At 33.8% G+C, this 23494-nt stretch overlaps 2 protein-coding genes across 2 annotated transcripts in view; one reads left to right on the top strand and one right to left on the bottom strand.

Annotated features, from left to right (window-relative positions):
• Positions 1-3096: 3096 nt before the first annotated feature.
• On the bottom strand, positions 3097-9444 carry LOC123695733 (probable low-specificity L-threonine aldolase 2). The gene is made up of 7 exons (XM_045641643.1): positions 9063-9444; positions 7564-7638; positions 5980-6146; positions 5274-5494; positions 4536-4672; positions 4028-4176; positions 3097-3355 (listed from the first exon to the last, which is right to left on the bottom strand). The coding sequence occupies exons 1-7, from the start codon at positions 9265-9267 to the stop codon at positions 3176-3178; spliced, it is 1134 nt and encodes a 377-aa protein (XP_045497599.1). The 5' UTR covers positions 9268-9444; the 3' UTR covers positions 3097-3175.
• Positions 9445-11795: 2351 nt separating this feature from the next.
• Positions 11796-23494, top strand: part of LOC123695792 (myosin heavy chain, non-muscle) — a 61196-nt gene continuing 49497 nt past the window's right edge. The window contains exon 1 of the mRNA XM_045641719.1: positions 11796-12327. Within this exon, the coding sequence (XP_045497675.1) occupies positions 11983-12327 (345 nt within the window). The 5' untranslated portion in view covers positions 11796-11982. The remainder of the gene's footprint in view (positions 12328-23494) is intronic.

Here is a 23494-nt window from a genome sequence, read left to right as displayed (position 1 = left end):
TTGGCAACATTTTACATGAAAATGTTTTTGGTGGGATTTCATTTCTTTTTGTAAGTTGTTTGTAACAAAAAATTTTTATATTTTTTTCTTCTTTTTTTGGGGTGTATTTCTTGCACATCAGAGACGCCTTTTTTTATAGCCCACTCTCTTATTTTTTCTTATTCTTAATTTTTTTTTTATTTTTAGCTACTGTGTGGACGTAAGAGGCAGGAGACGTTCGCAACACTTCTATTCATATTTATATGATCTGATCTGAAGTATATGTCTCGATATATTATGTCGATTAAATTTTTAAATATTTTTTTTAACAAGGAGTACCTATACATATATATCTCTAGGGGAACCAAGTTTTAGATTATTATATTAGACCTCTAGCGTCATCAAAATTTTATTTAAAATTACAGGTCTCATACAAACTCCCATCCCCTAGTTTAAGGGGTTGGGGGATGAAAGTTACAAGTTTTATAATTTTTTTGTTGTTTGTGTGCTAATACTAGCTTACATACAAAATTTCAGCTTTCTAGGACATTAGGAAATACCTTAAGAATTTTGATGATCATCAGTGAGTCAGTGACGAAATTAGCGTTTTTTAGATATAAATAAAATCTGAAATATAAAAGCTAATGTAATTAAAACTTAATATGTTCAATAAGTCCGCTATTGACAATATATCCCGAAAATTTTGTTGATCTAGCATAATCCAAACCCAAGTTATGAGGGTTCAAAAAAACGTCGAAGCGCTTCGAGAAAAGATAGGTAGTGCCCGTGCGCTTCGCTTTCTTCTTTGGCTAGTCTTGGCGGGGGCACTACCGTGCCCCCAGATTACTAGCTGCTCTGCGCGGTTTCACCCCCGTGGCTCCACTCCTGTTGGCCGTAGCGTGATGATAAGTTAGTTAAGTGTAAAATAAATTCACTGACGCATATAACCAAATAGAGAGTACCAGTTTCAAAAACATTGTTAAATAATTTCATTTCCATCTGCCAAATGATTATACCCTTTTTGATTCATTCTCTACAAAGATAAGTTATTTAATCTTAATAAGAGTAAGACCAAAATGTAAAGCGCTTATAAAATTATAATTATTAGGTATAATAATTAAACACACAACTTCGTGGCACAAAATAGCATTTATTTACTATTGTTGTTACATACATTTTGTTATTTTTTTAGGAAATACTGATACAAGTAACGTATATAATTTTTAAGTCTATATTGCAGTATATAACCTATATACATTACTTTAGGCAATGATGAGGCACCATTTTTCTCTTAACAAATTATAATCAAATAAAATATACAAATGTATTTAATAAGTAAAAATATGGCAAAAAAATATGATCACGCATTTTATGGTCATCACAGCTTTGATAAAAAAAAAACCACTCCTAGTTAATTTTCAAGGTTTTGACCGAATGAACAAAAACAAATGTCTGTTTAAATGGATTGAGCAAATACATAACAACATAACTTATGCCTTTTAAATTTTCGTTCAGTACAGTATAGGTCTGTAGTTGTAATGTATAAAATATTTAATAAGACACAAAATACACAAATAGCAATTTAATTGTTATTTCATATAAAGTTCATATAACTATTAGGTAAATCATACGTAAAAATACGTACATAACAACTGTATATAAATAAACAAACGGTTCAATTTTTATATAGTTAGGTAATAAAGTATATAGTATTTTTTTAAATTCTCTAGTAAAACTAAAAATTTTGGTTTTTAACCATCCGTGAACCCATTACAATAAAGAAATCCAATCAAATTGATCTAGGTTATTAGGTGTTAGATGATACATGTACAAATAACATTATACATATTATACCTAATCTAAAAGTATTAAAATTTATATTGAATTCTATAAAGTAAAAAAAACATAGTCACAAAAACCATGGGTAAATATCAAAACAGAGAGCAGATTTTTATAATCAATATCAAATGGTAACATGAGTATGTGGTTATTTTATTTAACTGTACTAAAATATATTTGCGGTTTCTGTGTTCGAGATTTACGTAATTTTACAATACAATACTAGATATTTACTTCTAGCCTTATGTACCTAACATCAATGATGTAAGTAAAAAGTGTAGGATGGTTGCATTCAATCTTCAAAAAACGGCACACTAACAGCTCACACACGATTTGGACGTCATAGGGAGATGGCATGATTGTTACTGAATTAAAATGTGGCTGTTTAGAAACATTTTAATTTGCCACATTCATAACCAATCTAGCTTTTTACTTTTATTGTCATAGCCTAACAAAAAATGTTACAACCTTAGTTAATTGGGAAGTATTTGATTTTTACATCATGTGCGATGTAAAAATCAAATACTTCCCAATTAACTAAGTTTATTGTTATCATATTCAGTTGTGCGTTAATCAATTCATGTTATTGGTCACAATTAATCCATACTGTATATAATACTAGCTTCCGCCCACGACTTTGTACGTGCATCCCCGTTTTTCCCCGTTCCCGCAAGAATTTCGGGAAATCCTTTCTTAGGGGACGCCTACGTTATGACATCTACCTGCATGCCAAATTTCAGCCCAATACGTCCAGTGGTTTGGGCTGTGCGTTGAAAGATCACTATATCAGTCACCTTTGAGTTTTATATATTATATAGATTATAAATGCGAAAGTAACTCTGTCTGTCTGTCTGTTACTCAATCACGCCTTACCTACTGAACCAATTTGCATGAAATTTGGTATAGAGATATTTTGATACCCGAGAAAGGACATAGGCTACTTTTTACCCCGGGAAGGAGGATAGGTTTTATCCCGGAAATCCCACGGGAACGGGAAGTTTTTCTTTGACTGCGCGGGCGAAGCCGCGGGCGGAAAGCTAGTAGGTAATAACTAATAAGTATAACCACATTCGTAGTAACAGCTACATATATAGATATTGTTCGTGAAAAATACAGAAATGTGGAATTATACACAAAACAGCCCCCCTAGCCAAGTGGCTTTCTGTTAGCGTAGCGTTCAATAGAATAGACTACGAATGTATGTCTATTCTATTGAACGCTACGCTAACAGAAAGCCACTTGGCTAAGGGGGCTGGTATCATTTCATATTAGTTTTTAAAATACGTTTTTATTCTGTAACACTAAACACATCATGTGTCATCACATGCGTATAATAAACATTTTTTTTACTGTCACATTAAGATTTAGCAACAGGATGAGCAGCATCCAGCTCCTTGAACACATAGGTCATCTTCATGATGGCCAGCCACAGGTCCTCATCAGAGATGTCCACGTGGAGACAGAATCGTATCGTCTTACTGTCGAAACCTACAGCTTTTACTATGACACCCTCGTCGTTCGTGGTCTTGCAGTCACCCTGCGGGATTAATTCATTGTATTTAATATGTATTGTGTATAAAATAAATAAAGGTATAGACAAATGGTTTTGAGTTTCATTTATTCCTTAAATTAAAAGTTAATATTTAAATTATCCTGTCGATAAATATATGAAATTGTATGGTGTGTATTGCAACATAGAAAAACAGGTTTTTGAGAGAGAATTATGACTATGACTTAACAATTAAAACAGAAAGAGAGCACCCACAACTTTTTCACAATTCATTCAATCATTTAGTTATTCATTCATAGAAAGTTTTAGAAAACTAATTCAAACAATCATTCATTAGTTCATTCACCACTCACTAACTCATTCATTAGTTCATTCACTCACTCACTAACTCATTAATTAGCTCAATCACTAGCCCATGTATTCACAGACTCATTCATTCATTCACATGCTGGCGCTCTCACTCACTATTACATTCCCATCTGTGTATCGTCCAAGGCGACTTGGCCGAGCCTCTATAGCAACAGATCCACGACTACTGAGAAAGACTTAGTAATTTATTCATTCATTCACTCACCCATTCATTTATAGTTCCATTAGCTCCTCCATTTAATAGCTCACTCATTCTTTCAGTCACTCACTCTTTCACAAAATTTTCGGTCACTCATTCTTTTACTCACTCACTCATCATAGGAATCCCACCTGTGTCTCGTCCAAGGCGACTTGGCCAAGCCTCTTCAGCACCAGGTCGGCGGTGAGCGGGCTGCTGTCGGCTATCTTCAGCATCACGATGTTGGTGTGAACACCTTCCACGTCCACGGAGAACGACTTGAGGAATAGACCTTGCATCGCTGTAATAAATAATTTTATTCACTGTTAATTTATTCAAAAATTACATTTATTTATTTTGTAGACCATGTTAAAACATCAAAAAAGCTTTGTTGTATTTCATTGGCATTATAAGAAAAAATCTTCTATTTTCCGCTATTGCTCTTGAAATTAATCTTTAATACATACTAATTATTTTATCTGGTAAGGTTTTGAGCAACGATATAATATTATTACCCTGCTTTAGATTTATAGAAATACAAGTACATAATATATTCAAACTTAAATAGATCCTGACAAATTTCAACATTATCCCTGTCAAGTATGTTTAAAAAAGTAATTTCTTGAAAAATCATATTATTTCTTGCATCAAAGCACTCACTCTTAGCCAATATTTGCGCCCGTTTATGGTCAAACGCCAATCTAGGCACGGTCTCATCGAGCGCCACTACGGCAGCGGCAGCCAGCACGCCGGCCTGCCGCATGCCGCCACCGAGCATCTTGCGCATGCGGCGAGCTCTGGGGAAATAGCCATTCATTTAGGGATTTAAAGCGAAATTTTTTATTATTTCAAGAAAGAAAGAATATTTATTCAGCATCACACAAAACAAACAGAAAAAAATATACAAAAATATATGAAAAATACAACAAAAAAGGTAGGTATACTTCAAGTATGACGAGCATTATTAACTCTTTGTGTGTTTTCTTTAAATATGAATGAGTTGCTTAGTTAGCATAAAAGCTCGACACGTATTGTCCATTTGCTTGTTAAGATTTTCATTCTTATCGTATTTCAAGTTTCTGATAAGAGAGCAATACCATAAATATACATATACTTACAAATCTGAAGAGTTTGTTTGTTTGTTTGAACGCACTAATCTCGGGAACTACTGGTCCGATTTGAAAAATGCTTTCGGTGTTAGATAGCCCATTCATCAAGGAAGGCTATAGGCTATCTATCATCTCGCTAAGACCAGCAGGAGCGGAGCCACGCGAGTGAAATTGCGGAGCGCAGCTGATTACTAATAAGTTTGGTAATACTAACTGTCCTAGATAATGCTTAATTAAAACTTTCCTACCAACTACCCTAGAGAAGATAAATATTAAAAGCAATACTAACTGCTCAATAAAGTGGTAGGCTCCCACGAGCGCTGAACCCACGGGAGCAGCCAATCCCTTACTAAAGCAGACTGATATCGAATCACAGCCTTTCACCAATCTTGCTGGTGTTTCCTTCAGCGCTTCGCTCGCGTTCATCAACCGAGCGCCGTCCATGTGCAGTGGGATGCTGTGCTTCTGGCACAGAGCGGAGATTTTATCCAACCATTCTAGGGGCAGTACCTAAGTGAGAAGAATTTGTTTATGAATGGCAAATAAGAGTGGGTTTGTAAAGTAGGAATTTCTCTTCAAGGAACTTCTCATTGCAATTTCAAAAAGTTCAATAAGTGTGCATTATATAACTATGTAGAACTTGAACGTAAAAACTTGTTTGACAGAAAGTGAAACGATTTATAGAATTTTATCTCTTGGCATGTTTATATAAGACTCACACAAATATACAGCAGGAATGTAACGTATTTTCACTGATACTTTCACAGGTTGAATTTAAAAAATAGACACATTCCACTAGAATTTGAATACTATTTTAAGCTATTGCATAGCTTCTATCGCGGGCCTTGAGCGCGGGGACCGAATCGAGAAATTCCGTACCTCTCGCTCCCCACTCCGACGGGCGGAGGTGTGGCTTGAAGGCATAGCATGCAATAGCTTTACCGCGGCAGTCCCCTAGTGCCACACGTCTTTTTTTTTTTATAAAACACACTCACCTTCCCTCCACAAACATTGTGCGTGTTTTCAATAGCCACCATAGAGGTGATGGGTTCATGAAGATCGCTGCCTCGTATCCGACTTTCCAACTCCTTAAGATCGAAGGTACCATCTGGTTTGTTTTGTATCGTGCTTAACAATACTCCCGCTATGTGTGATGCACCTCCTGAAAAAATACAAAGTTAAAAAAAATATGTGTGTAATTGTTTACAATGAGGGTAAAAATAATTAAATTTACTCCGGTATTTTTACCAATATTTAAGAGTGATTTTATGAGAGTTTTTAATCGTAATTGATAATAGTGTAAGTTATTTAATCTATATTCAAATGATGGTAAATTAATTTTCAAGTTCAATCAAAATTCAAATCAAAAACAGAGGGCAGCTATCACAAGAATAATATTGCGTTTAAAAATAGTTATTTTAAGAAAAAATTGCTTATCATCGCTAGTCCCACTCATACTTTTTATATTGTCAATTATTTCATATATCTTTTTATATGCATTTGTTTATATCTGCAATTTGCAATCTAGGGCATATTAAACAGGTCAGTATATAGTATCTGAGATACATAAACAATGTCTTATCATTTATTTAATAATAAATATATGTGTCTAAATGTAAACCAATATTTTCTGCTACCAAAACATGGCAGAATTAGAAATAAAAATAAATATAACTATATTATATTATGTATATTTAATTCTTCATTCTTTACGTCCCCTGATTTTAAAAACCGTGAGATAAAATCGAACTGGTAAGCTTGCAAATTGTAAAAAAATTGCGAACTGTAACATTGTTTTTAAAATTTAACACATAATTTTTCCAGGCACCAATTATAATCTAATAAAATGAAACTGTTAAATTCTGAAATTGCATTCTACTCAATCTAATGTTGTTTACAATTTTATGGTCATGGGTATAGGTATAATTAATTATTATTCAAAAGGAAGCAAACAGCACAAACAAACCAGCATATCCATACTAATATTATAAATGCGAAAGTAACTCTGTCTGTCTGTCTGTTACTCAATCACGCCTAAACTACTGAACCAATTTTCATGAAATTTGTTATGGAGATATTTTGATACCCGAGAAAGAACATAGGGTCCTTTTAATCCCGGGAAAATTACGCAATCCCGGAAATTCCACGGGAACGGGAACTATGCGGTATTTTGTATTTCTCTTTCCCTTTCACTATTTATTATAAATAACAATATAAATATGTATGTGTATGTATGCCCTACTATTATTATTTATTATTGCACTACCCATTTATTTTATTTTATACTTTTTCCTCTACTGTACCAAAGGTTGTCTGGAAGAAATCGCTCTAAAGCGATAAGACCGCCATTTGTACTTAGTTTAAGCTATATTTAAGTGTCTGTATTTCTTTGTTATTCTCTTTAAGTGCAATAAAGAATTGATAAATAAATAAATAAATAAATATGCGGGTTTTTCTTTGACTGCGCGGGAGAAGCCGCGGGCGGAAACCTAGTTATATTATATTTAAATGTCCACTCACTAATTGCTAACACAGGATGACAACACATTCTCATTAATTCAATTTACTTACACAATTACCTTGTTCGTATTTATAAATGTGTGACTTGTTTCCGACTATCGCCTCTGAGCCGCGCTTTTTACAGTGCACCATTACTGTAAGAAAATATTTTATGAATGTTTCATGTATAGAAAAGCAAATCTTGGTCTAGCAGGAGCAGGTTTATTATTTATTCATATAACCATTTATTGCACCACCACACTTTTTTAATAGTTAATTCCTTTTCTAAATTTTACACAATATGGAGTAGAAGTAAATTTAAGATAAAACCTGTGTCAGGAGGACCCGCTCTTTCTTAACTTAAAATAAATTTAACATTACAATGTAATAAAATAAGTACATTGTTAATTAAGCCCCACCCTCTGTACATTGTTAAATAAGTTTATAAGTGTTTTAAATTGTCATATATGGTGTACAATAAAGAATTTTTCATACATTCATTCATTTCATTCATTCATTCATTCAATAAGTAAAAAAGGTCATTTTAATACTCAGAATATAAAAATAAAGATTGATTTTAATAGAGGATATACCTAGTAAGTGTGCCTGAACCTCATTCCAATGTGACAAAATAATGTATGAATTCCAATAAAGATTTTATTTATTTATTTATTTAACCCACCATCATAAATACCTAGGCTACATAAAATTTTTGGTTGTTAAGATATTGTAAAATTATTACTAAGTGTTTTGGGTCAGTGCCTCAATATTATGACATTGGGTTAATAATAATATACGGGCATTTCTCCGCAACTCGACACTCATGACATTGGGTTTTACAAAACTATAGTTAGGTAAGCTTAGCTTTGGATTATCCACCATCAAAATTATCAGTAAAACAGTATAAATACTTAATGTAATAAATCAGCCTTCAGACAAAAAAATCATTGTGAGAAAATTCTTCTAACTATGCAATAAGGAAAAATTATGACATTAATCTCCTTAATTTATCTAGTAATTAAAATGATTAATGTTTAATTTATTCCAATTGCAAATTAACACAGACCTTTGGCCTTTATAGATTTTTAAGGAAATTATTTTAATTAATACTCTCCATCGCAATCTATACCAATAATAAAATTGAGTGTCTGTTTTTAATATTAAAATAATTGCTTTTTATTAATTGCGTATAGATGTATATATGGTACATTTATTATATCAAAATTGTATTTCTACAATTTTTGTCTGTCTGTTTGTTCCAGCTTATCTCTGGAATGGCTGGACCGATTTTGATGGGACTTTCACTGACAGATAGCTGATGTTACAAGGAGTAACTTAGGCTTTTAAACCCAAGTTGGTTGCGTACCAATAACTTAATAGTGGCTGTACATATTTAAATCATTTTTAGTTTTTTATTTGTGCCCGCTTAGATTAGGAATAAAAAACCTGATAAATTTGAAACAATAATCTATGCAGGCAATTGCATTATATATTTTAACAATAGTTCAGAAAGGTATGTAGGATACTTGAAATATTCAATATAATTATAGTTTAATAGCAGCTAAAAATTAAATCTTACCGGCAATAAGGTTAGCCATAGTGCCGCTAGGTACAAAAAGCGCAGCCTGTTTACCCAAAAGGGTAGCAATTTTACTTTCCAGCGTGTTCACCGTGGGATCTTCTCCAAATACATCGTCTCCAAGAGCAGAGTTAACCATCGCATGTCGCATGGACTTGGATGGCTTAGTTACGGTATCTGATCGTAAATCAACTATGTATGCCATTATAAAATATTCTTACTCAAAAGTATGAACGAAACAACCGCTTAAACTGCTAAGCGTGATCAAACTGAACTTGCTCGCTTACTTTTTATCCTTATATAACAATTAACAAAAACTTGTTGACGATAACCAAATTATATGTGTGATACAATTATATTTTCAAGTGTTAATCTGGATTGTTATTATCTAAGAGCAATAAACCTTGTTATTATTATATTGTGTTGATAAACATGTCAAAAGGTTACTTTATTGTCAAATTAAACTGTTTTATGGTAATTATACAGAAATTGATAACGTTGATAATTTTTGATAACAATAATTGTTAACAATAATTTGACAAGTGCAGTGCAGTGTTGCCAATTTTGCACTTCATTTTCGCCGGTATAAATTTAAAATAGGTACAGTGCGACATAAAAGAGATGAAATTAATTAATTTGGAACTAATTTTTTTTTCATTATCTGGCAACCCTGAATTATCAATGCAGCTGTCAAGTTGAATAAAAATTTGTTGTTTATTTGGTGAAGTTGAGATAAAATTGTTATTTTAAACAAGAAATTTACTCAAAAAAGAAGAAATCGTGAAAAAGGTTAAACGAAGCGGTGTCCGTGATGCCATATATAAAGTTTTCATTCGGTGTTTCTCATAATTTCAAGCTGAAAAACGAGAAAAATATTTGGAAAACGTTTACAGACGTACAGCAGATTATACCGGTGAGATTCCATTTATTTTTGCTCAGTACTACGTAAAATAGAATATTCCATTAGTGACGAGTGTTTAATGTACGTATCTATGGCGATTATTACGATTTTGAAATTTAATTTGAGGTTATATGTATGTAAACAAAAACTAGTTTTTATAGTGCGACCAGCACAATTTGAGTCAAGAAGTTATATGCAATCCAACCAGCCTTAAATAGTATAGTGATAACTATTTTCATACAGCTATCTATGAATCCTTACTTGCTACTTACCTAGAGTGGACGCAGGAATCCAAAGTGAGTCTTGGCCTCCGACATAAAAAAAATAGTTTTAAGCTACTAAATAAATATGTTAAATGTACTATTTGATTTAATTCATCGTAATTCGTTTGTTATAGTGGTTTCTGAAAGCACAGTACGCAGGATAGTGGAGCAAGGGAGTAAAAATGAAGGAGAATATCTACAAAAAATAAATAAAAATATGTAGTTTTCAAATCACCTTGTTTTTTTTACCTGACGGACCCAGAAGGAGCGTAATGTGTTTGAGGCTTGAGCCTTAGGTTTGAGCTGTATGTATGTATGTTTGTTTGTTCGTATGTTTGATTCTATGTGCGCCTCTGCAGTCTAAATGGCTTGACCGATTTCTATAAACTAATTCCAAATACATTTAAGTAAAATTTGACCTAGGTAGGTCATTTAAAATACTATTATATTTTTGTCTTAAATTTACACGATGATGAATGAAACAACTTTAAATCGCGGTATTTATTACTTTTTATTTTTTTGATTTTTATTCTATAGTATCAAGATTGCTTGCGTCGCAGTATCAGTGTTGCTATATGAGCGACGGTGGCGCCCTCATTTTTTGTCATCTCTTTTGTGTCGCACTGTATCAATTAGAAAAAAAAGAATAATATACTTACATTTATTTCTCTCACTCTCTCTCGCTTGCACTTCTTTCTAACATAAAAGAAAAGCAACAACACTGAGAGCGTTTAATTTATATCAGAGAGTGAGAGATAAATTAAAGCTTGAATTGATTTATGCATCAATTTATATCTTTTCATCATATTATTACGTTTAACCCACATAACTTCTTACTTTTCAAATTTCACTCTTAAAAAAGTATAATTTTCTATAAACACAGCTAGTTACTTACATTATCTACGTATATTCCCTAAATTCAAGAGAAATGCCCGAGTTGGCTACCCTGATGACATTAGAAAAAAAATAGACACAGATGACAGTTGACACTGACACTGACAAAGGCCAAAAAGGTTTGTACATGCAACAAAAAAGCTTTAATATTTTTATTGTTAACAAATGAAACATTTTATGAAATATTATGTAGAACAAAAAATAACAACAGTTATTTTTATAGGCAAGACTAATAATGATATTTAAAATAAATTGTTTTTGAACGCACGATTACCTTGTCATCTATACTCTATACCAACTCTATACATAACTCTGTAACAGTCTAAATAAAATTGTCGCATTTCATTGGTGGATATTCAAATTCTGAGATAGAAGAAAAAAATTGGCCAATCTTGTTAGAGATATTACTTGTAACTTTTTTCATCTTGCAATGACATCAGACGTAATTGTTTGACGTCAAAATATAGCTGGAGTGACTTGGATGTTCAGTTTCTTTCGTTTATATAGAAAGTGATTTTCATCTGTATTTTGCGTAAGGATAATCTTTAGGGTTTGTTTTATAATTGGATTATGATATACTGACACGTCCGTCCATTTATACATCGATATATCCGACCAAAAACGTGAATTCGGGCGTCGACCGGTCCATCCCTCCTACCCGAAACCGTTGCTGCTGTAGTGCTGTCATTCGTGTCAGTAGCAGTCGTCATTTTATACGTGTCGTGCCGCCGCGATACACGGTTAAAGAGCCGGTCGGTTTCAACAACGTGTTGTGTGTAGTGTCGGTCTTTGCGACCGTTTAATGTGGTATACAGTGCCGGTGTTAGGTTATCGTAAGGGTCGCGCGGCGTGATTGGGCGCGATGGTGGATATGGATAGAAACGACCCAGAACTCCGCTACCTGTCGGTGGATCGGAACAGTTTCAATGATCCGGCGACACAGGCGGAGTGGACTCAGAAGCGTTTGGTGTGGGTCCCGCATGAGACCCAGGGGTTCGTGGCCGCGGGGATCAAAGGCGAGCGCGGAGATGAGGTGGAAGTCGAGATCGCGGAGTCGGGGAAGCGGATGCTGGTGCAGATTGATGATATACAGAAGATGAATCCGCCCAAGTTCGACAAGGTGGAGGATATGGCGGAGCTGACCTGCCTGAACGAGGCATCAGTGCTACACAACATCAAGGATCGATATTATTCTGGCCTCATTTATGTAAGTATTTAATTGTATGATTAGACCTTTAAAATAATAATGTAATAACCATCATAACCACCCATTGTCCCATAACTATTATAATGAAATCAAATTTTTATCTCTGATGTCACTCTGTGGGTTATTTATTTAAAAAATGAGCTTGAAAATCATTTAGGTCTTCTAGACAAGCATTCACAATCCAGCTAACATATTCCCTTACTATTGTAATCATAATAATAATTAATAATTATCTTGCTTTAAAGGTATGGTAAATCCTACTGATATACAATGAATAACAAAATATTGTAATAACATAGTAATAGGACTAAGACAGGACATTCATCAATTAATAGATATCTATTGAGGTTAATTTTAAACTGAACACTACTGTAATGGTATATTTCATCATTCAAATTAGACCACACTATCTAGAAAGTATAATTAAGGTACTAATACATAAGGATATCTAAAATGTTGAGTTTAAATTACCCTTATTATAAAACATACATTATCAGTATCTATGAGCATGTTATTACCATTTGATAGCATAAGGAGGTCTTTATATCAATACCTTGAGCTGTCCCAGGTGTTTTTAAGTGAATCATATTATGTTTGAGGTGATGTCATGCTTAAACAAACTTTTTTTGGTTTTACTGCCTATTGTATGCTGCATATGTGTGAGGTGTGTCATTTTCACTTAACATTTGTTAATAGCGACACAGACGGTTTAATGGTATTTCTATGTTGGAGACTTGACCGGTGTGACTAAATGATCTAAAACAAATGCATCTCTCTCTCTCTTTCAACCTGTGTTCGTCCACTGTTGGACGTAGGTCTCACCCATGGCACGCCACTTAGTCCTATTGTTGGTTTCTTGCCGCCAGTTTTTTCCTGCTATCCTACGTAAGTCATCGCTCCATCGTGTCATGGGGCGTCCTACACTATGTTTGCCGAGACTAAAAATGCATGCAACTAAATAATTCTCATGATTCTTATGGGAGTGTGAAAATGATCAGTTTTATGTTAGTTTTGATAGATTTAAGGACAAAATTTAATTTGCCCATTACTATTTCACACATATGTATTTAACTTTATAAAAATCTACCTTAATAGAAATAACATTCATAAAGTCTATGGAACACAGTGTACTTAAAATTGAAATTACAAAATGCACTTTAACACCATAAAAGGAATTAGTTTTGTTGCAAAAATTCACAAAAGTCATCTTTCCAAGAAATTTTACTTTGTTGCAATTATAATTATGATTTATGAGTAATCCAGATTTATATTCCAAACCTGGAAATTTTGAATAAGTAATTAATACATAACAAATAACTATACAAATAAGTACAGTCAAGGAATCAAGGAAAATTAAATATATGCTTTTAGCTGTAATTCATGACGTCATAATTTTTGACAATGCTTTAATTTACCGAAATTCATCACTTTAATAAATAATTACTTTTAACATGGTTTCCATAGTTAATACATAACAGTAATTAAGAATTACTTTGCTTATAACGTTTCATTGGGTAATTACTGCTATACAATGTATTGGACATAGAAATTAATTACTTCAAAAGTCCAAGCTTAATGTCTGTTGCTAATTGAACTTAGTTCTATAATGATCATTAAAATTAATCGCATTTGCACAACAAGATAAATTAATATATGAACAGTACCTTCTTTGGGATTGAATGTTTCCAATTTAATTGTTGCATGATGTGTGGGTTTGGTTTATAGGACTGGCCTATAAAATTTAATTATTTTATTAGAATTATGCATTATAGATGTTTAGCCTTGTCCAAAGAATTTTACTCTCGGGTTTTTTACAAAATGTATAGTTATAGTTGAATTTAAGTTATTATATTGTAGTTAGATACCAAAAATTGCAAATATATGCTAATCTGTTTAGTATTGTCAATAATTTCTTTTGAGGCATTAGTTTCCTCCAGTTTTTATCCCTCGGAGTATAATGTAAAGCATAATTTTATATATTTCTTGCCTATTGAAGAATTCTTCATGTAAAATTCCAACCTTAAAAACTTATAGATTATTTTAGTGTTATCACAAGCTGAGTCATAGACACTACTCTTTGTCTTTTCCTTAGGTTGTGTATAAATATGTTATCTATTTGGATAAACAGTGGCTTAGAGGCTAAATAAAAACGATATTTACATTATACCATAGCTACCAGTGATCTCATGTGATTGTCATTTATGATATTATAATCAAGCCCTTATTGTGTTTTACCAAAATGTTATAAACTACTATTTTAAACTTGTAAGGTTTCCTTTGGCATGTTTGTTATACCTACTCATTATCAAATAAAATTAATTTATGTTAAATTTTCTTAGAGGACCTGTATGGATATAGTTTTTAAATGAACCTGTACAGTACCCCTTGGAACAAAGGAAGTATTAGTGATATCTGCAAGATATTCTGCATGAATATGATATGCAGTTCTTTTCAGACTGTGTACTATTTTGATAATAACTTAGGTGAATTTTAAACTTTGCTGTAATGATGTTAAGGTTCAAATTAGTATAGCATGATATAAATTCACTAATTTACATTTCCACTTATGTCTGAGATGAAAATCTTGTTAAATGTTTTGGTTGTTCTGTGAAGTCATACATATTGCATTCCAATTAGCATCTGCAAGCTGCACAAACAAATTTTCCTTGATGTTACCTCATTATTTATTGTTTGAAATACAAATTTCTCTCAAGATGTTAATGTATTCCATAACATTTAAGTACATTTTCTTACAATTAATGTAATTTTTAATCAAGTGATTCTCCAATGTATGTTGCAATTAACTTATTATCAGAATACATTATTGATTTAAAAATGATGTATTCTTTCCCTTTACATGGTGTTTTCTGTCTGGGAGCTGTGTAAATATGCTTTTTCATGTTCTACACTACACGGTTATTAGAGAAAGCTTCGTTTTACAACGTTATATATCAACGTTTTCCTCGGGCCGTGTCGCGGGCCAGCCATAATTCTCCGCCGTGACTCATGTTGGAACAATAGTCCATGCTTCACGATGTTTTCCATGGCACCACATTACGGTAATGACAACAATCGTGTGTTTCGAAAATTGTATCGTATTGTCGGCTCTATTGACGCTCCACAGTCCACTGAATCAATGACATTATTTTTGTGCCGTTTTTGGTGCCTTTTGGCGCGCTGCTTGCGTACGCGTTATGGACGACGATTACTCCCGATTCGATTAATTTATTTCGTTCAATAAGATATTGTGACGCAAATTGAGCTGAGCACTTTGTTGGATTATTTGCGTAACTTCATTTGTACCGTTGAAGTATCAGGGTGGCATATATTTCAATAAGTTCTGGCCGCTGTAAGCTACGCTTTTGGAACAATATGGTGCATATCGACCACAAAAAGCTAGATATTAGCACCGTTTTGATTTGTACGGGTTAATTCAAGCGTTGGTCAAAGCGTGCTCGAGATGAATGTCAAGGTGAGGCGCGCCGTCGGCCGAATCGGCTCCGGCGGTCGTCGACCCGGGCGGTGGGGGGAGGGTGGGTGACGGCCCACGCGAATATGCGCTGCGTTCAACCTCCACCGATGTTCAGCTGCCCTGGTACTTACGCAGTACATTATCAGATGTTTTGTCTTGTTAAGTAAGACTAATTGCTGTTATTATTGCCCGTAGAATATTTTCACGTAGCTTTAAAAGGATCGCGTTAATTGTGATAATTAACTCTGCTTTATAATAGAAAGAAAAGAAATGTAAATCCTACCATACATACCTATTCATGAATTATAAAAATCAGCTCAATATTATAATTGGTAAATTTTCTATTGTACTAGCGGTCCGCCCCGGCTTCGCCCGTGGTACATGTTAACGTTTTCTCTACATAAGAACCATCCTCGTACTTCAAGGAATATAATAAAAAAAGAATTATCGAAATCGGTTCAGCCGTTCTCGAGTTATGGAATTACAACGAAAAGTGGCATTGATTTTTATATATTAGACTAGCGGTCCGCCCCGGCTTCGCCCGTGGTACATATTAACGTTTTCTCTACATAAGAACCATCCTCGTACTTCAAGGAATATAATAAAAAAAGAATTATCGAAATCGGTTCAGCCGTTCTCGAGTTATGGAATTACAACGAAAAGTGGCATTGATTTTTATATATTAGATTAGTATAAAAATTTGTATTACACAAGCTACATAGTATGCAAGTTGCAACAATACATAGGTTTCGAATATCAACAGTATGCTGATGCTAAGTCGTGTGACACGCTTTTTACTCGACTGGGTCATAAAGAAAATGTCATATTTTTAGTCTAGTTATTACAGAGAATGTGTAGAGGTAGATGGATGAAAAATTATAGGCAATACTTTGTATAGCGATGATAAGAGTAAGATAAAACGTTAATAAAAAATATAAAGTTATAGATATCTCTACGTAACAAAATGTTTTCTGATACGAGTTTCCTGGAAAATTAAGAATCATTCAACGCTTTGCTTAGATGCATCTCTATTCTGAAAAATTTAAGGTATAATCTATGTAGGTACGTGCGGTCATTCACCTAGACGAAAATGCTCTATTAGTAGCAAAACTTTAATTCAACATTAAAAACCGATATCACTATATCAGGGTTAAGTTCAAACAATAAATACGCGCCAAATAAGATAAGTTGAATGAGCCGAAGTGTTTACGCGACGTTACCAGTGTAAAGTTTAAAATTACACATATCCGTCCGAGATGGTGACTGCGTCTCGTAAATCAGTTTTAATGCTATTCAACTAGCTAGGAACATTTATATCGTTACGTAGTGTGTAAATGTTTAAATCAGCATGTTTTAATTTTCAAGGTAGCGATGGACGTCAACAGGATGGGAAGCTTTCAGGGTTATGGCATGTTCCATGGAGTTTTTGTTGTACTGCTGTAACTAAATCTTGGTAATGCTTTCAGGGCCAAATCTGCCACTATCTTCTATAATTAGTGCTTCTAAAGCTATCGGAAAAAGTTTGGATATGCATGCCATCACGTTAATAAATTTAAGAAAAACATTCATTTCATCTCTTTTAATTTGCAAATAATATCAAACATTTTTATTTGAAAACGACTAGTTAACGCCTACATTTACGGAGCTCAAGCCACTTTTATTCTATTTCACCTCACGGATCTGCTTCGTATAAAATGAATCCAAAATGTTAATTTAAACTTTTGGGACCAAAAGGTTTTCGTGGTATAAAATACAAAACAGCCATAGTTATGACACTCGAACACAACGAACTCGCGAACAGGCCCCATTCATATTATAATAATTAATTGCAACTAAATAGTTCGCGTGGGTCGTTATAAATAAACCGGCTATCTTGGGCATTGAGATCGGCGTATAGCATGAGGCTATGTGATTGTTCAGCGGGCGATAAACTCCATACGCCTGATAACGCTTATCAGATGGTCCGAGTGGATAACAGCTTGAGTTGTTGGTGAAATGAATTTGCAGGATTTGAGTCGTAAGTCTTATGACAATTTGCGGAGAAAAGGTATCAGATTAGAAGAGAGGACCTAGGGTTAAATTTAAATTGTGGTGATATATCTTAGAAAAGAAAAGAAATTTTCGGGAAAATAACTGACTAACTTTGGAAAAGGAATATGATTCTCAGAAAAATGTTGATATAACAGTTTTAGAGTGAAATACCTATATCGTGATTAATACTAAGCAGTTGCCTTCGAACTATGTATTAAATTGTTTGTTTAGGCTATCGGTTTGCGTTCTATGAACCTTAACGTAATCATATTTCCCGCTAAATCTGTTATGGTATAGCTTTACAAAACTGTTTAAATAATACTAAAGGGGTATGTGATGTAAAATAATATCTTTAAAGTGACTACTTTTTCCAATTAATTGTGACTAATTTATTTTCAATTTTAATCCTGCTCTCTCGTCAATCTCGTCTCCGGATTTGATAATCAAAAGAATGCCTAGAAACATATGTAAACCAGCTAAACTATTAGTATACTTTGTATTATTGTAAACCTTACTGAATACGCTCGAGACTCGAAATATAAATCCTTTCAGAAGGGACGAAACCCTTCGGGTACTTTCAACCCCGTTCAAATATTTTGAGCTGGAGAACCTCTCGAGGGGCGTAAGTAAGATCTACTAAAAAGTTTAGTTTTGACATAAGTGGCTTTGCGACGGGGCCGGGTCTCCTTAGGGAAATAGTTGCGGTTGAATCTTATTTGGCATTGTAAGAACCTATTCGAAAAGGTTTTGTTTTTACTAGTTCCTCGTTTTGTGAAAAAATGTGCAATGTACCTTACCGGTATAAATAATAATAACAATTAATAATCTGTAAGGTCGTAGAATGCAGTGGTGCTATATAATCCTGGATATAGTTAGTTTAGCAAATGCCTGCCCGCTGCTTACGGCCAGAATGTTAGTTTGTGGTGTATTTGTGTTTTAAATAAAAAACACAAAATTAGTAAAAATTATTTATTTTCACAACACCACTTTTACACACACACAGTATATATATATTTGATGTCACATAAACTTTTAATAGAACTTTTTCACAAAATTCATACCTACCTTGTAAAAGGGTTATCCTGTCTCCGAATTCAATCAAAACATTATTATCGAGCCAGCAATTACAGCTGAGTCTAGTTTATGAGCTGGAGCACCCTCAGTCTGCGTCCCAAGGGGCGCGGTAGGTGTGAGGGTGCGGCGGGGGGAGGGGGTGCAGACGGGGTCAAATGAAAGTTTCAGACGCGAGCGAACCGTCGCCACCACCGGATCCTGATGTATGCCTCTTGTTAAGCACTGAGGGGATATAAAGATGTGCTCGAAATTGTTTTTGGAGGGCACTCCTGTATTGCTTTTACGTAGTTTCTTTTAAATGTATTTTTTCCTATTTGAAAGGGGATTTGTTCTCTCATCTCGTATGTAAAGGATTGGAAAATGTTGCATTGTGTTTCAAAGATATTTCTTTACCTTAAATCGATTCGTATAGGTTACACAATCGAACGAAGAATTAAATATATTCTAGATATTATTTAACTGCTTGTATGAAACTTTTATAAAAACAACAAGACACGACGATTCCCAAAATCCATAAGGCTGAAAGTTTGATTTGATTATATTCGAAATTGAAATTGAAACTGCTTATTAACCTTTGCATGTTCACCTCATCAGTTCATCGCAACATTCTTCTTTTAATTACATAACATAAAAAAAACCAATAAAATAAATACGCAGAAAACAAATTGCCAATATATAAGTAACGTTGCAGAGATGCAACATTTCATCTCCCGCAGTGCGGTCACTGCGGATATGCAGGGAGGAGTCAGGAGACGGACGTAGCTTGAAATAAAATTAGTTTCAGACGATTGCATAGAATGCAATACTTTAAGTGGGCATTTGTCAGGAAGTTTTTAGATTGCGGGTCTAGATATGACTGGTTTGGGAATTGGCACGTGAATTATAATGGGGTTTATTTATGTCTATGATTCAATTTTTCTATTAATTAGAAAAGGATAAAATAAATAAGGTTTTCATTATAAGTGATAATTTGCTTTAGCTTTTAATTTGTTGATCATAAATTTAAAAATTTGTAAAGATTGTATTTCATCAATTTCTTGTATTTCTTCAGACATTTGGAAAAATCTTCGTTAGATGAGACATTGTTATTTATTCTTACCTGTTCTCTAGACATAAAACGAAAATGAGGTACAAATCACGTAAACAATATACGTAGCACAAGTCCTGCGTAATTTTATTGGTACAGAATAGTCCAGAAACGATTATTTTGAGCTCGATGATGTAATGAATCAGTGTAACATTGAAGATCTGCTATTGATGTTCCTACAGTATTGTATTCGTTTTCATCATGTTCGTATTCATTCGTTGATATAGATAACGTTTCGCTATTTATAAAGTTTAGCAGAACTAAATAATACGATATTTAGACCTAAATATTATGAAATGTATTAAACATAATGTACATAATCTCCAGTCTAGTTATCATTACGAAGAAAAATTACGAAACATTTGTGTCAAATAAGGCTTATTCCATTTCCTACAATGTTTGTGGTCTTATCTATGATTTAACTTGTACCACCTGGTGATAATACGCACACATCAGTATTCTTTATGCATACACATCAGATAGTGGCTGATGTTCAGATCTTACAATAAGCTGATGGTTGTGAATCTGTAGTTATAGGTAAAGTAATTCTACGTAAACACTAGTTCTGATAATTATAAATCTTGCGATATTTTTATCTTCCCATTTGCTTAATCAATATAAAGAATTCGAAAGCCAACTTCCACAACAGTCCTGACTCTTACAAAATGCGCAAACGTTTCGTAACTCCACATTACAGCGCTCCATAGTTGTGCTCGACGTTAATAAATGATTAACAACGCGTTCACCGAGAGCAATGTGTCAATATTAATAAATTGGCCGCGAGATAAATGCTATGAATGCGTTCTGAGGTAATGGCTTCAGACTATCCTGAGCCTGCGATCTGTTACACGTGAATGGATACGGAGGCTGCGGTGGCGTGAAAGATTATTGCGTTTACGCGATGCGATAGGTTGGCCCGTTTGAATAAGTTACAATTGGAATAGTGTGTATGATCGTATGTGGAATGAATTTTCGGATGGTATATCTTTTTAGGTTTCTTATGTAATCTTTTTTCAAAACTTCTGATCATCCGCTGGATTTCTCTCGGACATCAGTTACCTTCTTTATCAACTTCAACTATCTTATAGAGAACTTTTTCATTAAATTGGTAATTGTAATAATAAAAAAAAACAACATAGGGTAAGGTAGCGCAGACAGACGTTTTTGAAGGTAAAGGATCACAAGCAATTTAATTCGTACGGATCTTTTCTCTTTGATATATAAAATCGCAATTCTTCACAAATGTCTCCCCTTCCAGACAATCTTCGAATCCTTGGAACTGATTCAAATTGATGCGATTTACATTGAAACTCGTAAGAACTTACTGGCCTGTTGATAAATGGACATAATTTTTACTCTTAGTAATAATATTCTTAAATTGGGACAATGCGGTCAATATCTTTTATTAAGTACCTACTAAACACAGTAATACTCAAAGAGCTTTCTATAACAATCGGACGATATTTAATTTACTGACTGATAAATCTCATCAATCTTGTATGATCTATCATGGAATAGTAACATCCAAGTCTAAATTAGTTTTGCATTTCAAATTGAATATAAGACCGAGTTCAATTTTGTACATTGATGGCTTAGACTGCGACAAAAGTGCTCTTCTACGTTGAAGGTAGATTATTATTTATTACGCCTTTGTGTCGCTGCAAGCTTCGATATGAATTTCTAATAAAACATTTCTCGAGAGACGTCGACGTTCGTGTTTATATTAAATACCATCGGATACTATCCCCGTGGGTTCGCTTTGCCTTTTACTCCACGTGTCAACAGCATAAACGTGCTAATACGGCATTTACGTTAATTGAACTAGTAGGAGTGGTACCTCTCAAATTTATAAATATGGTTGAAAATATTGAAGGCATTGGTACAAGAATGTCCTCCTTCCTAAAACAAACAATAATTTTATAACTGTTCAAAGTCATTAACGCGGTGAACTGCAGAACAAAGCACATACCCGTCCGTATCTTGACCTTCCCATTATTAGCAATTTACATTACATTTAAATTCGTATCTAATTTCCCCAAGGTCCAAATTCCCGTGCAGCAATAAGCGTAAACTTAAAGCACTTGATATAATAAGTGTCTTGTCTTTGTTCAGCGATATTTTTCATAGTTAATTAAACGTTTTATTACATTTGTAATATGAGACAAAAGACTCTTTGTGGCCAATAAAGTGGAATGATATGACTCGTGAATGGACGTTTATTATGTATTGATATTAAGCTTATATGTCTCACAATATTAAGATATGCCTCTTTTCGTGTAAGAAGCGTACGAAATAATTTACCTTTTATTTTCTTGCTGCTATTCATATCTCTTTTCTGCTGTTATGTTATACTGCTTAGAATGACTTGTAATTTTTCAAATATTACACTATTGTCCGACACAAAAACGTTGTTATAACACCGTGTATGACTGAATTCGTCAATGCAACAGCACGACTTGATTCCATATGTCCAGTCCGTAAATGGAAACGTTTTAGACGCCATATGTCTGATTGTATGTACCTCTGACCAAACATAGAATGTGGAGTGTGAAACTGTGCAGAGTATTATCGAGCTTCAGCCCAAGGGTTATGAAGTAAGATTGTATGGCATAGATTTCGCGTGGATTTTTAAGGTTATATGAAATGATGGAAAATTGCGGCAAGGTGCAGATGGAGGAGCATTGATTAACTGTAAACGGCTTTGAACCGCAATCAGCGTTCGCATTCAGACTTCAACACTTTTGGTTGGAACACAGCTTGAAACTTGTTTGTTACCTAAAAATCCCGCACTGACCTTCTTGTCGAGATAAATTGCTGGCGCTTTTAAGGTTTTCTCCAAGCAAGATTTATGTTGTAACGTGTCTGTTCGAGACAATGCTTTCTGGTGGTTAAAGGTTAAAAAGCTCTTATTGGATACAATTTTCATATCGACCTTCCAAGTGATATGCTTAAATCTGTGTCAATCTTATAAATTAAACAGATCATAAACGCGGCATTCTTTTATATACGAACATAAAAACAATGTCCTTATAAGAATTATGTAGGTTGCATATCAACGACTGTTATGATCGCCTTTTTTGATTTCGTTATTCCAGTTTCATATATTAAAACACCAAAATTAACTACAGTGACGCTGCAACTAATTAAGACAATTCCGTTAAATTGTTATCAATGCCATTTGATAGTACGATATCTGATTCGATTGCAGACGGAATTCTTTTAAGTGTTATTTATGAAATATAAATTTTCGCAAAAGCAACATTATTGTCCTGTTTTACGATAAATTTCACATAAATAGTCGCTTGCGCAACTTGTAGTGCTTAAAGCCTTAAATGGGCAGCGATGGAGGAGGCCTTCGGAAAGTGGGTCGCATTTAATGCCATCTGGTCGGGTAGGACACGTTCTGATGTAACTGTACTGTAGCTGTACTTCGGTGCGAAAAACCCTAATTATGAAATAATTAACATTCAATAGGGCATGTTGATAATGTGCATTCCTTGTTC

The sequence above is a fragment of the Colias croceus genome, chromosome 11 (genome assembly GCF_905220415.1).
Source record: "Colias croceus chromosome 11, ilColCroc2.1".
Taxonomy (NCBI): Eukaryota; Metazoa; Arthropoda; class Insecta; order Lepidoptera; family Pieridae; genus Colias; species Colias croceus.
The sequence above is the reverse complement of the archived record's forward strand: the minus strand, read 5'-3'. Positions and strand labels throughout refer to the sequence as shown.

Coding starts and splice junctions, on each gene's coding strand:
- LOC123695733 (XM_045641643.1), bottom strand. CDS start 9,267: ATGGCATACATAGTTGATTTACGATCAGATACCGTAACTAAGCCATCC. Junction 7,639..9,062: donor TATGGCTAACCTTATTGCCG/GTAAGATTTAAT, acceptor ATTTTCTTACAG/TAATGGTGCACTGTAAAAAG. Junction 4,673..5,273: donor GCCTACCACTTTATTGAGCA/GTTAGTATTGCT, acceptor CTATTTCCCCAG/AGCTCGCCGCATGCGCAAGA.